The sequence below is a fragment of the Borostomias antarcticus genome, assembly GCF_949987555.1.
Source record: "Borostomias antarcticus genome assembly, chromosome: 21".
NCBI classification, from domain to species: Eukaryota; Metazoa; Chordata; class Actinopteri; order Stomiiformes; family Stomiidae; genus Borostomias; species Borostomias antarcticus.
Window position 1 is genome coordinate 16246023 of NC_140254.1, and position 18571 is coordinate 16264593.

The window sequence follows — 18571 nt, forward strand, 5'->3', positions numbered from 1 at the left end:
TCAGTATGCCTGTGAATACTGTATGTCAGTTTTTCCTGGTGTGGATAGCACAATAGAAATATTTTGGTCAATTCACCACTTCTCAAATCTCAGAATCACTTTTATTGTCTAAGTACATTAACGTTTACTAGGAAATGAAATGTAGCCTGGTCTAATGGGGCTGTGCCCTATTATCTACTCAATCTGTAGCCTCAACCTCTGCCAACCCCTCTCCTACCCACCAGATCTCGGACATTCAGGTGAACGGCCAGTCGGACGACATGACGGCGAAGGAGAAGCTGCTGCTGTGGTCCCAGCGGATGACGGAAGGCTACCACGGCATGCGCTGTGACAACTTCACCACCTCCTGGAGGGACGGCAAGCTCTTCAACGCCATCATCCACAAACACAGGTCGGTCTGAGTGCAGTCTGGGTACAGCATACTGTAAAACAGAATCGACCATAAAGGTTGGTTCAGGGGGCTTGGACCTGGGTAGTGTAGATGGTACAGTAGGTACAGTACTGTAGTTGTGCTACAATATACTCTAGCTAAGTTATTTCCCTAAGCCTGTCTGGACTTGATGACACCTCCTTGGGACATACATTTTACCTACTTTACTGTAGCGCTTTGGCTTGTCTTTGTGAGGCTCCACATTCAGGTTACATGTTCAATTTATTACTGAACCTACAAAAACAGGAATGTAGAATTTTCACAGTAACTCATGCTGACCTGTTTGGACAGCAACACAATCAATCAGCAGTGACATTGTCAAACTGAGGTATAACTCTCATCAGGGATTTGCATCAGGAGATGATAGGATGATAGAACGCAACATAGATCAATCATCAATATGTTTGTTGTGCAAAAGCAAACATGCATGTAACTGTGATGTCCATATTAAATAAAAGATTAATTCATTCATCTCTAGATATGTATTAAAGGACATAGTGGGAAGATTGTCAACACTAGCGAAAATGTTGACTTCATGCTTGCATCACTAGATGAACGGGCATAATTACTGTCATAAGATATCAGGATAGTTTTGATAACTGTCTCTTCGTGTTTGTTCAGACAAACACACACCATGCAGGCTCACTCGACACATTACACCACACTAAATGCTGAACAAGCTAGCTGAGACAACTTGATTAGTGGCGCGAAACAGGGGATTTAGACAGAGTGGGTGTGTCCCACAGATTCTGAGAATAAGATACCCAGAGGGGCTGAGCTCTGAGGTCTCGGCATGTTGTAGCACAACACAGGTGCGCCCAACTCTACCATAGAGAGTCTGCTGGGGATGAAAGAGCAAGGAGCAGACGCCTAGCAACGAAGACTCGCCGTTTAAGACTTCTGAAAGTCACTGAAATAATATGCATGGAAAAGTCATTCTGTGATGGTGGAAAGAGATTTGACGCAAAATGCTGGTGTATTATCTCACCCAAGAAGAGGATTTGGAAAACCATTTCAGTACACAAGCTACTGAACTGAGGAGGGACTTCTGTGGAGTAATTCTGTCATTTTACATTTCAAACATCTGTCTTTAAAGTTAAGACGGGAAAACTGAAACAATTGCATTTGGAGACCCACCATCTACCGTCACCATGCAAAGCCTGAAGAGAAAGTTCCGGTCCAAGAGACGTCTGAACAGCGCCTCCAGCAGCACCGCGGGCTCAGTCAGCGACCTGGAGGACCGGGTGGTCATGCTGTGTGAGGACATCCCCACCGAGAGCTCCTTCGACTTGGACCGGGGGTCCCAGGGCCCTGGGACCCGCTATAGCCGAGCTCGAGGATCCCAGAGCGGGGAGCAGGACCAGGGCTCAGACCCACGCGTAGTGCACCTGAGCAGGGACAGACTCTCCTACAGACAGGCCTGCTACGTGGAGAAGGAACCCCCCAGGGGCCATGGAGAATTCTATGTGCAGAGAGTTGTGCAAGTGTACGAAGGAGTTCATGTCGCTTTGAAAAGTGGTGGTCGGGATGGGAACTCTGAATTCTGCGCTGATAATGTTGTTTGAGGAAACTTGAATGGCACTCTTCTTCTTTGCTAGAACTCTACTTTCAAAGTTTAGGATTCTGTCTCCTTTCTGGCTTTGTGTCAGTAGGAGATGTTTTCTATGTGATGCATTTTCTACTTTGTGTCTAATACTGTTGGATAGTTTTACCTCTGAGAGTGCCTAGCTTAGCTTTACCTCCTCGGATATATGAGATTTCCTTTGCTCTTGCAAAGCTTGTATCTGCATGCCATGTGACTGCACTGCAATTACCTTCTTGGCAGTATGCACGGAAAAGCTGTTTTGTTTGTGTACTTCTATGAAATGGTAGGGCAATTTCTGGTTGAAGATTGGTGATGAGCACTCTTGTTTTTGCCTGCATTTTTGAATTCACATTCCCTGGTGACATGTCAATCCAGATCAAATGGCCTCCAGCAAGGAGCAGCTGGATCGGGAGGGGGAATTTACAGACATCAGGCAGCTGCAGAATTATATAGGCCTTTTTTTCTCAGTGCAGTTGGAAGGAATGTAATGTTCAATCAGAGACACAAATATCAAATGGATTCAATTGATTTCAACCATATCGGCTGGCCCAGACAATCACCCCTAGTCTTCCCAAGTAGCATTCTGTCTGTTGAAAGCATACAGGGTAATTATGATCTGGGTACTTAAAGTGGCTGTTAAGTGAATTCCGTGATTTGTTTCTAAACACATTATATTTAAGTAATTGCTGAAATTATGTGGAAAGTCTGTGAACTATGTAGTACTGAATTGTGGAGTTACAGGTAATGTTTTGCTACATTTTTATTTCCCTGATGAAGTCATGAGGCCCTACTTTTCATGGTGCATGGTGGCACATTGTGATGCATACAGTGGTGCGTTTAAACTTGATTTGGACAGTCTTGAGAAATGGTCTAAACAGCAAAATGAGCTGTTTTTGAACTAGGTTTTCCAATAGTTCTGAATGTTTATTTTCATTCAGATTCTTGTGGATGCTTAATGAGACTCTAAACTTGATATCATATGTGCATGTTTACTATTTCAAACCAAGTTTACAGACACTTCAACTGTGTCTTTTTTCCCCTTCCCAGGCCGACTCTGGTAGACATGAGCAAGGTGTACCGCCAGACCAACCAGGAGAACCTGGAGCAGGCCTTCAGCGTGGCCGAGAGAGACCTGGGGGTCACCCGCCTGCTTGACCCAGAGGGTGAGACCACTCAGGGAATACCCTTTCTATGTAATAGTCTATATAGCAGATAGCATGTATAGGCCCGACTCTTCTATCAATGCCAGTATCAGAGCAGAAGACACTTATCCAGTGACCCTTGTAGCAGATAGACAAGATTCATAAAGGTCTGATACTGTATACTTACTGTTAATGTAGCTGTTATACAACCTTTGACCATTGCTGTCTCCCCTGTGCTGTGTAGATGTGGATGTGCCACACCCAGATGAGAAGTCCATCATCACATACGTCTCCTCCCTCTATGATGTCATGCCCAGGGTACCTGATGTCCAGGATGGGGTGCAGGCCAACGTGAGTCCCGTCACACTCATTTTCTACATCACTGTTAGGAAGTTTCACAATACAGTGGCTATTGGGCATCTGTCTCTTTCACAAAGACTCCCTTTGAACAACAACAGAAAAAAACTGAATACAACAATAGAGACAAAATAAAGACTTCCATAACATTAAAATTAAAATGAAAGGAAACAAAAAACAAGAGTATAATGTACTGTTCATACAGGTGCATCTCAGAAAATTAGAATATTGTGAAAAAGTTCATTATTTTCCGTAGTTTAATTCATACAGTGAAACTTCCATGTATTCTAAATCCATTACACAAAGTGAAATATTTTAAGCCTTTTTGTTTTAATCTTTATTATTGTTGAGTATGTTCATTTATACACTCAATACTTGGTGGGGGCTCCTTTTGCACAAATTACTGCATCAACGTGGAGTGTGGCATGGGGGCAATCAGTCTTGAAATATTTCACTTCATGTCTAATGAATCTATAATACAGTATATGAAAGTTTCACTTTTTGAATTAAATTACGGAAAATAATTAACTTTCCGCAATATTCTGAGATGCACCTGTATATGACAGTGAGCTAAAAGCAATTACATTCCTCTTCGAGGTTTTTGGAGACTGTCTTCCTGAAATAGCTCACAGCAACCAAGGAATCTAGTTTCAGCTTGTCCTGAAGTCCATTCTAGGTACAGTATACGGTGCCCAAACACTAAAAGCTGTTCCCCCTAGAGTGGTTGCTGCAGGGGATACTTGTAAAATCAACCAGCCCAGAACTCACCAAATGTGTCTTACAAGTGAAGTGTGTTGTATCTCATTGTCATTAATACAACGAGATGGAAGCTGATAACTTATCAACATGTTTAGATTTGAAATGTAACCCCCTGTCTGTCCGTCTGCCTGTCTGTCTGTCTGTCCGTCTGTCCGTCTGTCCGTCTGTCTGGTTGTCTGTCCGTCTGTCCGTCTGTCTGTCTCTCCGTCTGTCTGTCTGTCTGTCTGTCTGTCTGTCTGTCTGTCTGTCTGTCTGTCTGTCTGTCTGTCTGTCTGTCCGTCCATACAGGAGCTGGAGCTACGCTGGCAGGAGTACTATGAGCTGGTCACCATGCTGCTGCAGTGGATCAGACACCACATCATCGTGTTCGAGGAAAGGAAGTTCCCTACCAGCTATGAGGAGATAGAGGTCCGTTTCTCCTCTCTTGCTGGGGACACTGCAATTGTGCAGTAGTAGATCACTGGCACATAGTAGTTTCTGGAACACTACGTGATTCAATTCCAGTTAAATCATGTTTTGAACTGCCGTTACATTTCAATTGCTATGGCGTATTCATCAAGCACCATTTGAAAACCCTCAGGTTCTTTGGCGCCAGTTTCTGAAGTTCAAGGAGACAGAGCTACCTGCAAAGGAAGCCGACAAGAATCGCTCCAAACACATCTACAAGTCTTTTGAGGTTGGTGTCTCCCAACAATGTTGAACAAAACCATGAATTCCACTGAACTACAAAGCAGACCACTGACTCTCTGTGCCTGTGTTTCCTCTTGCAGGGGGCAGTGCAGGCAGGCCATGTTAAGGTGCCACCAGGCTACCACCCCATCGATGTGGAGAAGGAGTGGGGCCGTCTGCATGTGGCCATACTGGAGAGAGAGCGTCTGCTGAGGACTGAATTTGAGAGGTTTGCCATGTCGCATAGAATGTACCTTACAGTGCACCAGGGTCCCTAAAGACACCAGACGGTTTCAGTGGCACTGCATGTTTTACTTGAGGTGAATCACCTACTGTACTGTTAGGACATCATATATTGTCGCTAAATCCAACTGTTCATGAGGAATAGCTGCAGGATATAAAAGACAATGTACTGTGACTCATCCCACACCCAGCGGTATGGGATCATGAGAGAGAAGTCCCAGTCTGGTGCTGTGGAGACTGAGAGTCACCATTGTCGGAAGTAAACAGAGCTGGGAAACCACAAGATGACTCAGCGAGACACTGGCGCGTTGCCATGGCAAAGAGCTCCAAACCTTTCAATAATACTTTTATTTCTGTCGTACTTTATACCCTTTAAATCACAAGGGTGCAGTGGGTAGCTGTTAGGAAGGACTCTGGTCACAAGACTGCCAGTCTCTAGAAGTGGCCAGGAAGGATACTCAGTTCTCTGAGAATAAGGCAGTTCACCAACGCAACACCACACCACATCTCATCACATCTAATCACAGTACCACAGGAACAGACTCCGTTAGCACAGGTATACCTGTTTTAGCTCCTAGGAGATCTAGCGGTCAGAGCATCCTGCATCATGAAATTTGTCAACCAAACCTATGGTTTACAGTACTTACTACGCCACAAGTGGAAGTGAGTGTTTTTACTTCTACTGTCATTTTAACTTTAGAATACTTCTGTAGGGAGACATTTTTTATGGATGCTTTTGAAATTGGTTGGCATCATTTATTACATTTAAATATGCACCTGCTATGAGAGTTAGGGTAACACTTTATAACTGCACGCTATGAAGCATTAACTTAAATAAAAAGCTAATATGTTAATAATGCTATAATGTGTTTAATGATTGTATCATGACTTGCAGTATTAAGTTGTATATAAAACATCTGTGAACACGCTCACTAACCATTAATGCATGTTTAAATTATTATATGGATAAATGCATGCATACATTTACATCTAATTAGTTTGCCAGTCATTAACTTACACTTTCTAAATGTTATGATTATCCATTAACAACTTTTAAATAACTGGTTTGTAATTGATACAATGCTTAATTTACAAATGGTGGATCCATTATTCATGAAGCATGAAAATAGAATCATTAAACACATTATAGATTAGTTTATTAATCAAGAACATTTGCAACTGTTTATTAATAGATTACTTATGTGTGTGTACAGTAGGAAAAATGCTTTATAAATTATTAATTAAGTAAATAATGTTTCATAGCGTGCAGTTATAAAGTGTTTTGAATTTGAATTGAAATCCACAAATGTATACTGTACAGTAGGTTTGTCATGTGGTGATTCACCATCATTCGGTTATCTTGTTACTCCCATTAGACGGAGCTCCATACTCTCTGCTATGATCTGTGAGACAGTGAACTTGCTTCAGCTTGCCTTCTCATCTTGCAAAGCCTGACCTCTGCCCCCTCCTTGCAGGCTGGAGCGTATGCAGAGGATCGTCAGTAAGGTCCAGATGGAGTCTGGGGTATGTGAGGAGCAGCTGAACCAGGTGGAGACCCTGCTGCAGACGGTGAGTCTCACACACACGTGCAACAAGAACACACAGGGGCCTGGAACACACTGGTGCTCTTTAACAAAGACTATAGGCAAACACTATTGGCTAATAGGCCAACACTAAAGGCACAATGGTCAAATTAGGGAATTTCTCTCACACAAAGGGTCTGGGAGTCAGTACAGTAGGTGTGTCCGTCATATGGGTGGAACAATTGAATGATGTAGTATGGGTGTGTCATTCTCAGGCCAACATTGGAGGATGATAGGCTGGTTCAACTTCTCATAACATCTAGGCTGTTTAATGTCATTTAATTGGCGGATGATTGAAATGAGGGAATATTAATTGTTGGGTATATATTGGGCATATTAATATTTATTTAGAAATTGTTTATCAAGATATCAATGATTGCATGGTGTATTTTCTCATCATATTTTATATGAATGAAATTATGAAATCTTAAGAGTGTAATAGACGATACCAACAAAAGTATAGGTTACTTTTACGTTAAGTTACTTTTATGTAAATTGTGTGAGGAATTGCTAATGTCCGAACATGATATGTACACTGAAATGCCATTGCGCCAATACACCACTTTAATAGAATGGCAATCTATGCAACTGCACTTTTACAGTAGGTGCCACAAAAACTTCAAACTGCACACGTCTTTCCTATAGCGTGAGTTAAAGTACCAGCGTATCGACGGCCAGTGACGTCCATCAGTTAGCTGAGCTAGAATGTGTTGGCATGCTGTGATCCCAATCAGACAGTCAAAACAAATGTAGATCAGATTTGCTTTGCTTGGATTGATATTGTCACCATCATGTCATCAAACCGCCATCAGACCAACTGAATCACGGTGTATGTTCCAGGACGTGCGTCTGCTGAGTTCGGGGAAGCCTGCCCAGCACACAGCAGAGGTGGAGACAGACCTGGACAAGGCTGAGGGCATGATCAGATACCTCTTCAACGATGTACAACTGCTGAAGGATGGTCGCCACCTTCAAGCAGAACAGATGTACCGCAGGTCAGAGAGGACCACTCCCTTTGCTTTGTCCTCCGTTACTCAGCACTGAAACACTTTATTCAAAGCAAATCATGCTCATCAAAATGCTTGTCTTGTTGACATTGAATGACTCTGTTTTCTACTAATTCACCCTCAGGGTGTACCGTCTCCATGAGCGTCTGGTGAACGTGCGCAGTGAGTACAACCTGCGTCTGAAGTCGGGGGTGACCACTGCCCAGGTGCCCATGGTCCAGACGCACACAGCAGGTCAGACCCTGCAGCAGGCCCCCATGAGGGTGAAGCCTGAGCTGGATGAGGTCACCCTGCGCTACATCCTGGACCTGCTGGCCTGGGTGGAGGAGAACCAGCGGAGGGTGGACCAGGGGGAGTGGGGCTCCGACCTACCCACTGTGGAGTCTCAGCTGGGAAGCCATCGCGGCCTCCACCAGTCTGTGGAGGAGTTCAGATCCAAGATCGACAGGGCACAGGCGGACGAGGTACGGCGGGCCAAACGGTCTCTAGGGGCATGTCCTGTCTGTGTGTGATGGAAAGCTGGCGGTCTCGCTCAGGTTTTCTAATGACTGGTGTCATTTCCTGTTCCCTTCAGAGTCAGATCTCCCCTGTCAGTAAAGGTGCCTACAGAGACTACCTAGCCAAGCTGGAGTTGCAGTATAACAAGCTTCTTGTAAGCACTTATTGTACAATATTTATTGGAATTTGAACCGCTTGAACATATTTTTCATGTATCTAAATGTACTTATCTGATTTCCCTGCAGAACTCCTCCAAGTCTCGTCTGCGCAGCCTGGCCCAGCTGCAGGCCTTTGTCACCGCAGCCACCAAGGAGCTGATGTGGCTGAACGAGAAGGAGGAGGAGGAGGTCAACTACGACTGGAGCGAACGCAACACCAACATGACCGCCAAGAAAGACAACTACTCGGTAGGACCTGGTCCCAGGGCTTGACTGAGAGTAAAGGCAAATGCAACGCGCAGAACTGCCGTTTTGATGACGTCTCTCTACTCCTCGCTGTGGAACAGGGCTTGATGCGAGAGCTGGAGCTGAGGGAGAAGAAGGTGAACGCCGTTCAGGCCACGGGAGACAAGCTGCTGAAAGAGGGCCACCCAGCCAGGAAGACGGTGGAGGTGAGGACGGACGGAGTACAGACAGAGGTTTTTGACTGTATGGAGTGGGGGAATCGCTGTCCTTCAACATTTTACTGTAATATATTATTTTGCCTCTTGTGCCCAAGAGCAGAATGTTTTACACTGTGAAGAATATGTCAGAGCTGAATCCCATCAGCCAAATGGGTATGTCTGTCTTCCATCCCTCTTTCCCTTAACCCTCCTCCTCTTCACTGTCTCTCCACCCTATAGGCCTTCACAGCAGCCCTGCAGACCCAGTGGAGCTGGATCCTCCAGTTGTGCTGCTGCATTGAGTCCCACCTGAAAGAGAACACCGCCTACTTCCAGTTCTTCTCGGACGCGAAGGAGGCAGAGGAGAAGATGAAGAAGATGCAGGAGACGATGAAGAGGAAATACTGCTGTGACCGCTCAATCACAGTCACGAGGCTCGAGGACCTTCTGCAGGACGCAGCTGTACGTCAAGCTCTTCACACTAGTAGCTCATGTAAAATAACTGGCTCTGCTGTGCCGTCACAAATCGACATGCTCTTCTTTGTCTCCTTTGTAGGACGAGAAGGAGCAGCTGAAAGAGTTCAAGACCCACTTGGACGGTCTGAACCGGAGGGCAAAGACTATCATCCAGCTGAAGCCACGCAACCCCTCCACCCCGATCAAGAGCAAGACGCCTGTTCAGGCCGTCTGCGACTTTAAACAGATGGAGGTTAGGAGAGACCAGTTTGCCCAGCGGATGTGGAAAAACATCCTTCCTGTACAACTCACTAAAACGTGACACTGGAATACATTTTGTTTTGTTCCTTTTTTTCCAGATCACAGTCCACAGAGGGGATGAGTGTGCACTGCTGAGCAACTCCCAGCCCTACCAGTGGAAGGTGCTGAACTCCAAAGGCAGTGAAGCCACTGTCCCGTCTATCTGCTTCCTGGTTCCACCTACCAATAAGGAGGCTGTTAGCAGCATCTCAGAGTAAGCTAATCTCTCTCTGTCTTTCTCTCTCCCTCTCTCTCTCTCTCTCTACCCCCCCCCCCCCTCGCTCCTACTCTCCATCTTCCTTTCTTTCTTACTTAACCAAAATCTGCTTTGCCCTCCACAGGCTGGACTCCAGTCTGCAGAAGGTGCTGCTGTTGTGGCAGAGGCTGCATGTGGATATGAAGTGTCTCCTGTCCTGGCAGTATCTGATGAGAGACATCCAGCTCATCAACTCCTGGAACATCACTATGGTATGCGGCACATTCTCGAACAAAGAGCAGAGTGAACATTTTGATACAAAAAAACTGGCGTGCTCGATGTGTGTCGATCTATACTCTTCGTATACAAGGTGCTATTGGCAGGTTCTAAATTGATTAAAAAAAAGAGCCAAAAAATAGAGATCAGCTTACCAGTAGATAGCTGCACTTCTAGCTAGCACCTTTTTGAGAAAAGAGGATACGTAGGAAGAAAGATAGAAGAAAGAATGCAGACACATTTGGACTCATTATATATTGTCTCTTGGTTCTAGAATTAAATTACACCTTGGGAATGTGTTTGACATAGCTACATTAATAAGGAGAGAACAGTGTTCAATCCCTTGTTATAGATCTAAAGGGTCATAAAATAGCAGGGATTTTCCCAAGGAATTCAGTTAAATTCAACTCAGTCTAACACAATAAACAATAGCCCTCCTTACCATCCACACCTCTGCCCTCTGCAGTTCAGGAGTCTGAAGGTGGAGGAGTACAGACTGGCCCTCAGGAACCTGGAGCTGCACTACCAGGACTACCTCAGAGACAGCCAGGAGTCGGAGCTGTTCGGAGCCGACGACCGTGCACAGGTGGAGTCTGGTTATAACAAGGCCAACCAGCACTACAACGGGCTGGTGCACTCTATAGAACAAGGTTGGTGTGGGATGGTCAGGATCAGCATGTTGGTGATCCACCATGTTTTATTTTACATTTCATCATGGTTAGTTATTTTCACCAGGTGTCACCACTCGATGATCAGAAATAAATTGTGCAGAATATTGATACTGCATTTTTTATGAGATGATCTGTTATCTGAGAAGAATCATGTAAACATTACACACTACAGGATCATGTTTCATTTGCATTAATTACAGTATATCTAGAAACAGTGGTTGACTGTTAAATTCACATTACAGGCTATTTGCTGCACACAAGAGGTAAGGCCTCATGGTTGCAATGTCAGATTGAGCAGTGGCTGACTGGTTGAGCTTTGTTGTTTTTGCACTGATACTATCAAAGGATAAATATCGGGCTGTCTGCTCCATTGACCTCACTCACTAATCCATCATCACTTCATCATCATTACCGTCATCATCATATTCTCTATAGGTTTACTTGTCATTGCATTCCTTGTCCATATACATGCATGTTATTGCACCTTGTTGATTAATATGAAATGAGTGATACTGAAGCCTCCAAGACGTCTCTAACAACCTTTTTTGTGTGCAGATCCACTTTGTTGTAACACCATAGTAACATTTTGCTCTACTGTCCAGGTGAGCAAGACGAGTCTGAGTGTAGGAGCTACCTGAGCAAGATCAAGGACCTGCGTCTGAGGCTGGAGGGCTGTGAGAGCCGCACCATCACGCGCCTGAGACAGCCTGTGGAGAGGGAGCCACTCAGAGCCTGCGCCCAGAAGACTACCGAGCAGAAGGTACTGCATTGAATGCAGCTATATTAAGCTCCCATGTGTCTGTTACATTCTGTTAAACAGTAGAAGGGAAAAACAAAATGATGAGATTAGGACCTCACACATGCTGGTGCTGTTTCACTCAAGCTATAGGAAGAGAGATGCAGCAGGCAATTTGGAATTTTTGTGCCACCAAAGGGTGTTTACACGCTGTCAGTTCTTGCCTATCCCTCCTTTCTCTGTGATAGAAAGTCCAGTCCGAGCTTGAGGAGTTGAAGAAAGACCTGAACAGCGTAGCTGTGAAGACAGAGGAGGCCCTAGCCTCCCCTCAGCAGTCCAGCTTTGCACCAGTGCTGCGCTCAGAACTCGACGTCACTCTGAAGAAGATGGAGCAGGTGTACAGTCTGTCCTCTGTCTACCTGGACAAGTGAGCTTCTTTCTGACTCTGACCTACTGTACCAACTAAACATGACCAAAGGGTGCTAGTGTTTGTCTGGTTGAATGTTTGGATTTTTTTATGGTTATAAAAATATATATTACCCCTGCTTTCAGACTGAAGACCATTGATATAGTGATCCGCAGCACCAATGGAGCAGAGGACACACTTAAAAAGTACGAGGCCCTTTTACGTGATGTCAACAAGGTGCCCACAGATGAACAGGAGGTGGAGAATTACCTCACACAGCTGAAGGTATCTGCTTCGGAAACAAATTCTTCTGGTTTGTCCTGTGTAGTCAGTTTCCTATTGGTCCGCAGAAACCTTGTTGCCCTGAAATTGTAATGATGTTGTGCTTCCCCCTCTCCGTCTAGAAAATGCGTGACGAGGCCGAGGGTGACCAGGCGGCGTTCGACCAACTACAGCAGGAGCTGGAGAAGGCGAAGGCTGTGAATGACCGCATGACATGGGTACACAGCGAGCGTGACGCTGAACTAGAACACTACCGCCAAGCGGTGTCGGGGCTTCAGGAGCGTTGGCAGGCGGTGTTCGCCCAGATTGACCTGCGCCATCGTGAGCTGGACCTGCTGGGACGCCAGATGCGCTCGTACCGTGAGAGCTACGACTGGCTCATCCGCTGGATCGCCGATGCCAAGCAGAGACAGGAGAAGATCCAAGCTGTGCCCATTGGTGACAGCAAGGCTCTCAAGGAACAACTGGCACAGGAGAAAGTATGACTAGATACTGTAGGCATATTGATGGAAATGGAGAAGATGAAGTTTATTACGCTCATGATTGTCAGTGTTATCACGTCAGTTTAACTGTTTAACTGTCTTTTGTCTTCATAGAAACTCCTTGAGGAGATTGAGAGGAACAAAGATAAGGTTGAAGACTGTCAAAAATATGCAAAGGCATATATTGATTCAGTCAAGGTATGTATGAAGATCATGAATGAATGAAATGAGAATCGAGACAGTTATTTTGTATGATCAAAGTATTACCCTGTGATTCCCCCAGGACTATGAGCTTCAGGTTGTGACCTACAAAGCACTGGTGGAGCCCTTGGCCTCTCCTTTAAAGAAAACCAAGATGGAGTCTGCATCTGACAACATTATCCAAGAGGTAGATCTTAATTAGAATTGGCTAATTGCAGGACTTAAAAACACTCTCACACTTGCACTAGTGTCTTGAAGTTGATTTTCCATCTAGATGCGATTACAGCTGTTGACTTCTAATCTGAACATGTGTTTCAGTATGTGACACTAAGAACTCGCTACAGCGAGCTGATGATTCTCACCAGCCAGTACATCAAGTTCATCACAGACACACAGCGCCGCCTGGAGGATGAGGAGGTAACTTACAAACTTGCACGGAATGCAGCATTTAGCTGCCTGTTCTCCACAGCTTCAAACCCACTAATATTAGCATTAGCAACAGCCACTACAATCTATTAATGTATGGATTGACACATATATCTGATGACCTTGTGAAGGTTAAATTAGTCTACTTTAAGTCAATTGGGTCTATGAAGACATGAAATGGATTTGACAATATACTGTAGTAGGGCTTATAGTGTAGTGTGCAAGAGTTGAGTAATCAATAAAGCTAGTGCTGCAGCACATCCCATGCCCCCAACAATATCTGTCTCTCATACTCCTCACACTGTGATTCATAGGTGTGTAAAATCTGTCACTGAATTACACTTGCAGGTAGCGTATAGTACTGTAAGTGCATATCCCCTCAGTCTGAAACAAGCATCAGTCCTCCCATTCAATCATGCTTGTTTTCTAATTGCTCCGTTTCCTGCAGTATTGTTTCTCTCAAAACAAAATACTTCTTGGCACACCTCTTTTCTTTATCTGATCTGGTGATTGGGATGCTTTCACCTCCTTGGAATTAGTCTTTCAAATGAAGTTTTGTTTTCCCCTTTCTTTTCTAACCTTGTATTTTGTTTGCTTCTTTAAACTGCTTGCCAGTGCTTTATCATGATGAATATTAATCATGTTTTGGCGCTTAAGAGGTGAATAATCGTCAAAGCACCAGGTATTTGAATAAATCCCCTCTCCATATGTCCTCTTTATCATCAGACCTCTATCCCTAATAACAGTCTTCAAGTATCTGTTTCATTCACACCTAATAAATAACTAACATTACATTACATTATTCTACCTGGAGATACACATCCATTTGCTCTTGGTGTACCTGTCTCACCCTAATATTGAGTGGAAGAAGTTTGGCTTTTTGTCTTGTAAATCTTTTTGTGATCCCATACTGTTTGTGGACATCATGATTTAATTGCTAGATCACTAAGCCCTTTCTTACTGGTAGAGTAATTCATATTGGCTTACTTCTATTGCAATATAACTTTAACACTTTGATTTCCTACTCACCTCAATGTATGAGTGCTTTTTGTGCTACAGATTGTAGGCTGTAATTAAAATAAATTCACCTACTCTGCATCACTTTGCATGATTTTTGCCTATTATTCTTTATTTGTCCCTGTCCTTTCACCTCCATGTTTTGAGATTGAATCGATTTATTTTGAGGACGTTAATGTGAAAAGGTTATAAATTCTACTCCAAGATCAGAATTGTGGCAGAATAATTTGTTCAGAGATAAACCTTTTCAAGGAAAAGTTAAAGGGTTTCAAAATCACAAGGAGATACCTCAATTGCATGATGCCATTCAAGACCCAATTGTAGTGTTGTGAAGTAGTCTCATTCGATGTGCCATACATTAAGTAAACGTGACAGACCGTATGTACAGTACCTACACCAAATAACAAATATTTCTATCCCTAGTTCATTTAAAATAACTTTTTTAACATGTGTTCATGTATTTACATCTACGTATCTACATGTACTGATTAAAAACTACTCAAACATTTATGTTATAGTCTAACACTGTAATACTTAACATTTTCTATTCCTTTACTGTTTGCTTCCACTAATACAGAAAGCTACTGAAAAACTAAAAGAAGAGGAGAGAATAAAAATGGCAGCGATGCAGGCTGAGTTAGAGAAGCAAAAGCAATTAGCTGAGGCGCATGCGAAAGCCGTTGCAAAAGCAGAGCAAGAAGCAGAGGAGCTTAAGTTAAAAATGAAAGAAGAGGTCAGCAGGAGGGAGGACGTCGCCATCGATGCTGAGAAACAGAAGCACAATGTACAACAGGAGCTGCATAAACTCAAGAACCTGTCGGAGCAGGAGATAAAATCCAAGAGCCAGCAGGTGGAAGAAGCAGTATATAGTCGCACCAAGATTGAGGAGGAGATCTACATTATCAGAGTCCAATTAGAGACCACCATGAAGCAGAAGGCCACAGCTGAGGCTGAGCTCCAGCAGCTCCGGGACAAGGCCGCAGAGGCTGAGAGGCTCAGGAAAGTCGCTCAGGAGGAGGCAGAGAGGCTTCGGAAACAAGTGAATGAAGAGACTCAGAAAAAGCGCAATGCAGAGGAGGAGCTGAAACGCAAGTCTGAGGCTGAAAATGAGGCTGCCAAGCTTAAGCAAAAGGCCCTGGATGACCTGCAGAAGTTCAAAACGCAAGCCGAGGAGACCGAGAGGCGCATGAAACAGGCGGAGGAGGAGAAATTAAGGCAGGTCAAGGTTGCTGAGGAGGTGGCGCAGAAAAGTGCTGCCACTGAATTACAAAGCAAGCGCATGTCATTCAATGAGAAGACGACACAGCTTGAGGCATCGCTGAAGCAACAACAGGGCACTGTCATCCAGCTGCAGGAGGAGGCAGAGCGCCTGAAGAAGCAACAAGAGGAAGCCAACAAAGCCAGGGAAGAAGCTGAGAAAGAGCTGGAGAAGTGGAGGCAAAAAGCCAACGAGGCTCTACGCTTGAGACTTCAAGCAGAGGAAGAAGCCCACAAGAAGAGCGAGGCTCAGGAGGAAGCAGAGAAGCAGAAAGAGGAGGCTGAGCGAGAGGCAAAGAAAAGGACAAAAGCGGAGGAGAGTGCTCTCAAGCAAAAGGAAATGGCAGAGAAGGAACTGGAGAAACAAAGGAAATTGGCAGAGGGAACAGCCCAGCAAAAACTGTCTGCAGAGCAAGAGCTAATACGCCTCAGAGCTGACTTTGAGCACGCTGAGCAGCAGAGGTCTCTATTGGATGAAGAACTCCAGCGCCTGAAAAATGAAGTGAATGCAGCAGTAAAACAAAGAAAACAATTGGAAGATGAGCTGGCCAAAGTGAGGGGTGAAATGGATGTTCTTCTTGAGATGAAGGCCAAAACTGAGAAAGAGACGATGTCTAATACAGAAAAAAGCAAACAACTCCTTGAGTCTGAAGTTACAAAAATGAGACAACTTGCTGAGGAAGCCACTAAGCTGAGATCAATTGCTGAGGAAGCCAAGAAACAAAGGGAGGTTGCAGAGGAAGAGGCTGCTAGACAGCGAGGTGAAGCTGAAAAGATACTCAAGGAAAAACTGGCAGCAATTAATGAAGCTACTCGCCTGAAAACTGAGGCTGAGATTGCTCTAAAAGACAAGGAAGCAGAGAATGAGAGACTCAAGAGGAAAGCTGAGGATGAAGCCTATCAGAGAAAGGTCCTTCAAGACCAAGCATCACAGCACAAGCAAGATATCGAGGAGAAGATCACCCTACTTAAAAAATCCTCTGATTCTGAATTAGAGAGACAAAAGAAAATTGTGGAAGAAACTCTCAAACAAAGGAGAGTGGTTGAAGAGGAGATCCGCATCATAAAACTCAACTTTGAGAAAGCTTCAACCGGCAAGCTAGATCTGGAGCTTGAATTGAACAAACTGAAAACCATTGCAGAGGATACACAGAAGAGCAAAGTTAAGGCTGAGGAGGAAGCAGAGAAACTCAGAAAGTTGGCATTAGGGGAGGAGGCCAAAAGGAAGGAAGCTGAGGAGAAAGTGAAGAGGATCTCTGCAGCAGAGGAGGAAGCAGCTAGACAACACAAGGCGGCTCAGAAAGAGGTTGAGCGCCTCAAAGCGAAGGCCGTCAAGGCCAACAAGCAGAAGGAGGAGGCCGACAAAGCGGCAGAGAAACAGAGTATTCTAGCCAAAGAGACGGCACAAAAATGCATGGCTGCGGAAAAGAAAGCACAGGATGTGGTAACCAAGCAAAAAGAGGATACTCTTGCCCAAGAAAAGCTCAAAGGGGAGTTTGAAAAGGCTAAGAAACTTGCGCAGGCTGCTGAGAAAGCCAAAGAGAAAGCAGAGAAAGAGGCTGCGTTACTCCGCCAAAAAGCAGAGGACGCTGAAAAGCAAAAGCAGGCTGCTGAGGCCGAGGCTGCCAAACAAGCTAAGGCACAGGAGGACGCTGAGAGACTGAAGAAGGAGGCGGAGATGGAGGCCTCCAGAAGAGCAAAAGCCGAGGAAGCAGCTCTTCAGCAGAAGAAGCAGGCTGATACCGAGATGGCCAAGCACAAGAAATTAGCTGAACAAACCGTCAAACAAAAGTCTCAAGTTGAAAAGGAGCTGGCTAAGGTGAAACTGCAACTGGGTGAGACCGATAAGCAGAAATCTGTTTTGGATGAGGAGCTGCAGCGGCTTAAAAGTGAAGTCAGTGATGCAGTGAAACAGAAAGGTCAGGTGGAGGAAGAATTATCCAAAATCAAGATTCAGATGGAGGAGCTGATCAAACTAAAACTGAACATTGAGGAGGAGAACAAGCGTCTCTTACAAAAAGACAAAGACAGTACACAGATGTTGCTGCAGGAGGAAGCTGAAAACATGAGGAAGCTGGCCGAAGAGACTGCTAGGTTCAGCATTGAGGCTCAGGAGGCAGCCAGACAGAGACAGTTTGCAGAGTCTGACCTCGCCCAGCAGAGGGCTCTTGCAGATAAAATGCTCAAGGAGAAAATGCTGGCCATCCAAGAGGCAACCAAACTGAAAGCTGAGGCTGAGGAGCTCCAGAAACAGAAGAACCAGGCTCAGGAAAAGGCCCACAAACTGCTCGAAGACAAGCAGCAAATGCAGCAGCGTCTTGAGGAGGAGACTGAGGGCTTCCAGAAATCCTTAGAAGCCGAGCGCAAGAGGCAGCGCGAGGTCACTGAAGAATCTGAGAGACTGAGGCTGAGAGTGACTCAGCTTAGTGAGGCGCAGTCAAGAGCAGAGGAGGAGGCGAAGAAATTCAAGAAACAAGCTGATGAGATCAGAGCTCGTCTTAAAGAGACAGAACAACAAAATGCAGATAAAGTTGTAGAAAAGTTGGAAGGTCAGAGATTACAGAGCACCAAGGAGGCCGATGAGCTCCGCAAAGCCATCGCAGACCTTGAGAAAGAAAAGGAGAAATTGAAAAAAGAGGCTGCTGACCTACAAAATAAGTCTAAAGAGGTATTGTAGAATGTGAATTAATATTGTGAAATATGTAGAATGTGAATTATTATTGTGAAATAGTATGTCAATTGTTGAAATAACATTAACCTCCAAAACACTAACAATTAGGAGGCCCACATTTTACTATTCATGTGAATTGCAGAGACTTTGAGTAACATGTCCAGCAATTTCTCATGAATGTGCTATTATTTTCTCTGCCATATCAAACTATTTGCTTAAAAAGTATATACATGATAATTTAGAGGACATTACTGAATTGGTTTTAGTCAAGTATAATCATTGTATTGGAATGTGATATAAATGAAAAATAGGCATGCTTT

The 18571-nt window shown here is 44.5% G+C and overlaps 1 protein-coding gene across 1 annotated transcript in view; it reads left to right on the forward strand.

Annotated features, from left to right (window-relative positions):
• pleca (plectin a) overlaps positions 1-18571 on the forward strand; it is a gene marked incomplete at its 5' end in the record, with an annotated part of 72853 nt that overhangs the window by 45900 nt on the left and 8382 nt on the right. Inside the window, 25 exons of the mRNA XM_084455399.1 lie at positions 225-391; positions 3063-3178; positions 3402-3508; positions 4562-4681; positions 4854-4949; positions 5044-5171; positions 6661-6754; positions 7609-7763; positions 7900-8239; positions 8350-8427; positions 8519-8680; positions 8779-8883; positions 9115-9336; positions 9431-9583; positions 9690-9844; positions 9972-10098; positions 10569-10752; positions 11376-11533; positions 11758-11936; positions 12062-12200; positions 12320-12676; positions 12794-12877; positions 12963-13067; positions 13199-13297; positions 14901-18248. Of these exons, the coding sequence (XP_084311525.1) occupies positions 225-391; positions 3063-3178; positions 3402-3508; positions 4562-4681; positions 4854-4949; positions 5044-5171; positions 6661-6754; positions 7609-7763; positions 7900-8239; positions 8350-8427; positions 8519-8680; positions 8779-8883; positions 9115-9336; positions 9431-9583; positions 9690-9844; positions 9972-10098; positions 10569-10752; positions 11376-11533; positions 11758-11936; positions 12062-12200; positions 12320-12676; positions 12794-12877; positions 12963-13067; positions 13199-13297; positions 14901-18248 (6978 nt within the window). The remainder of the gene's footprint in view (positions 1-224; positions 392-3062; positions 3179-3401; positions 3509-4561; positions 4682-4853; positions 4950-5043; positions 5172-6660; positions 6755-7608; positions 7764-7899; positions 8240-8349; positions 8428-8518; positions 8681-8778; positions 8884-9114; positions 9337-9430; positions 9584-9689; positions 9845-9971; positions 10099-10568; positions 10753-11375; positions 11534-11757; positions 11937-12061; positions 12201-12319; positions 12677-12793; positions 12878-12962; positions 13068-13198; positions 13298-14900; positions 18249-18571) is intronic.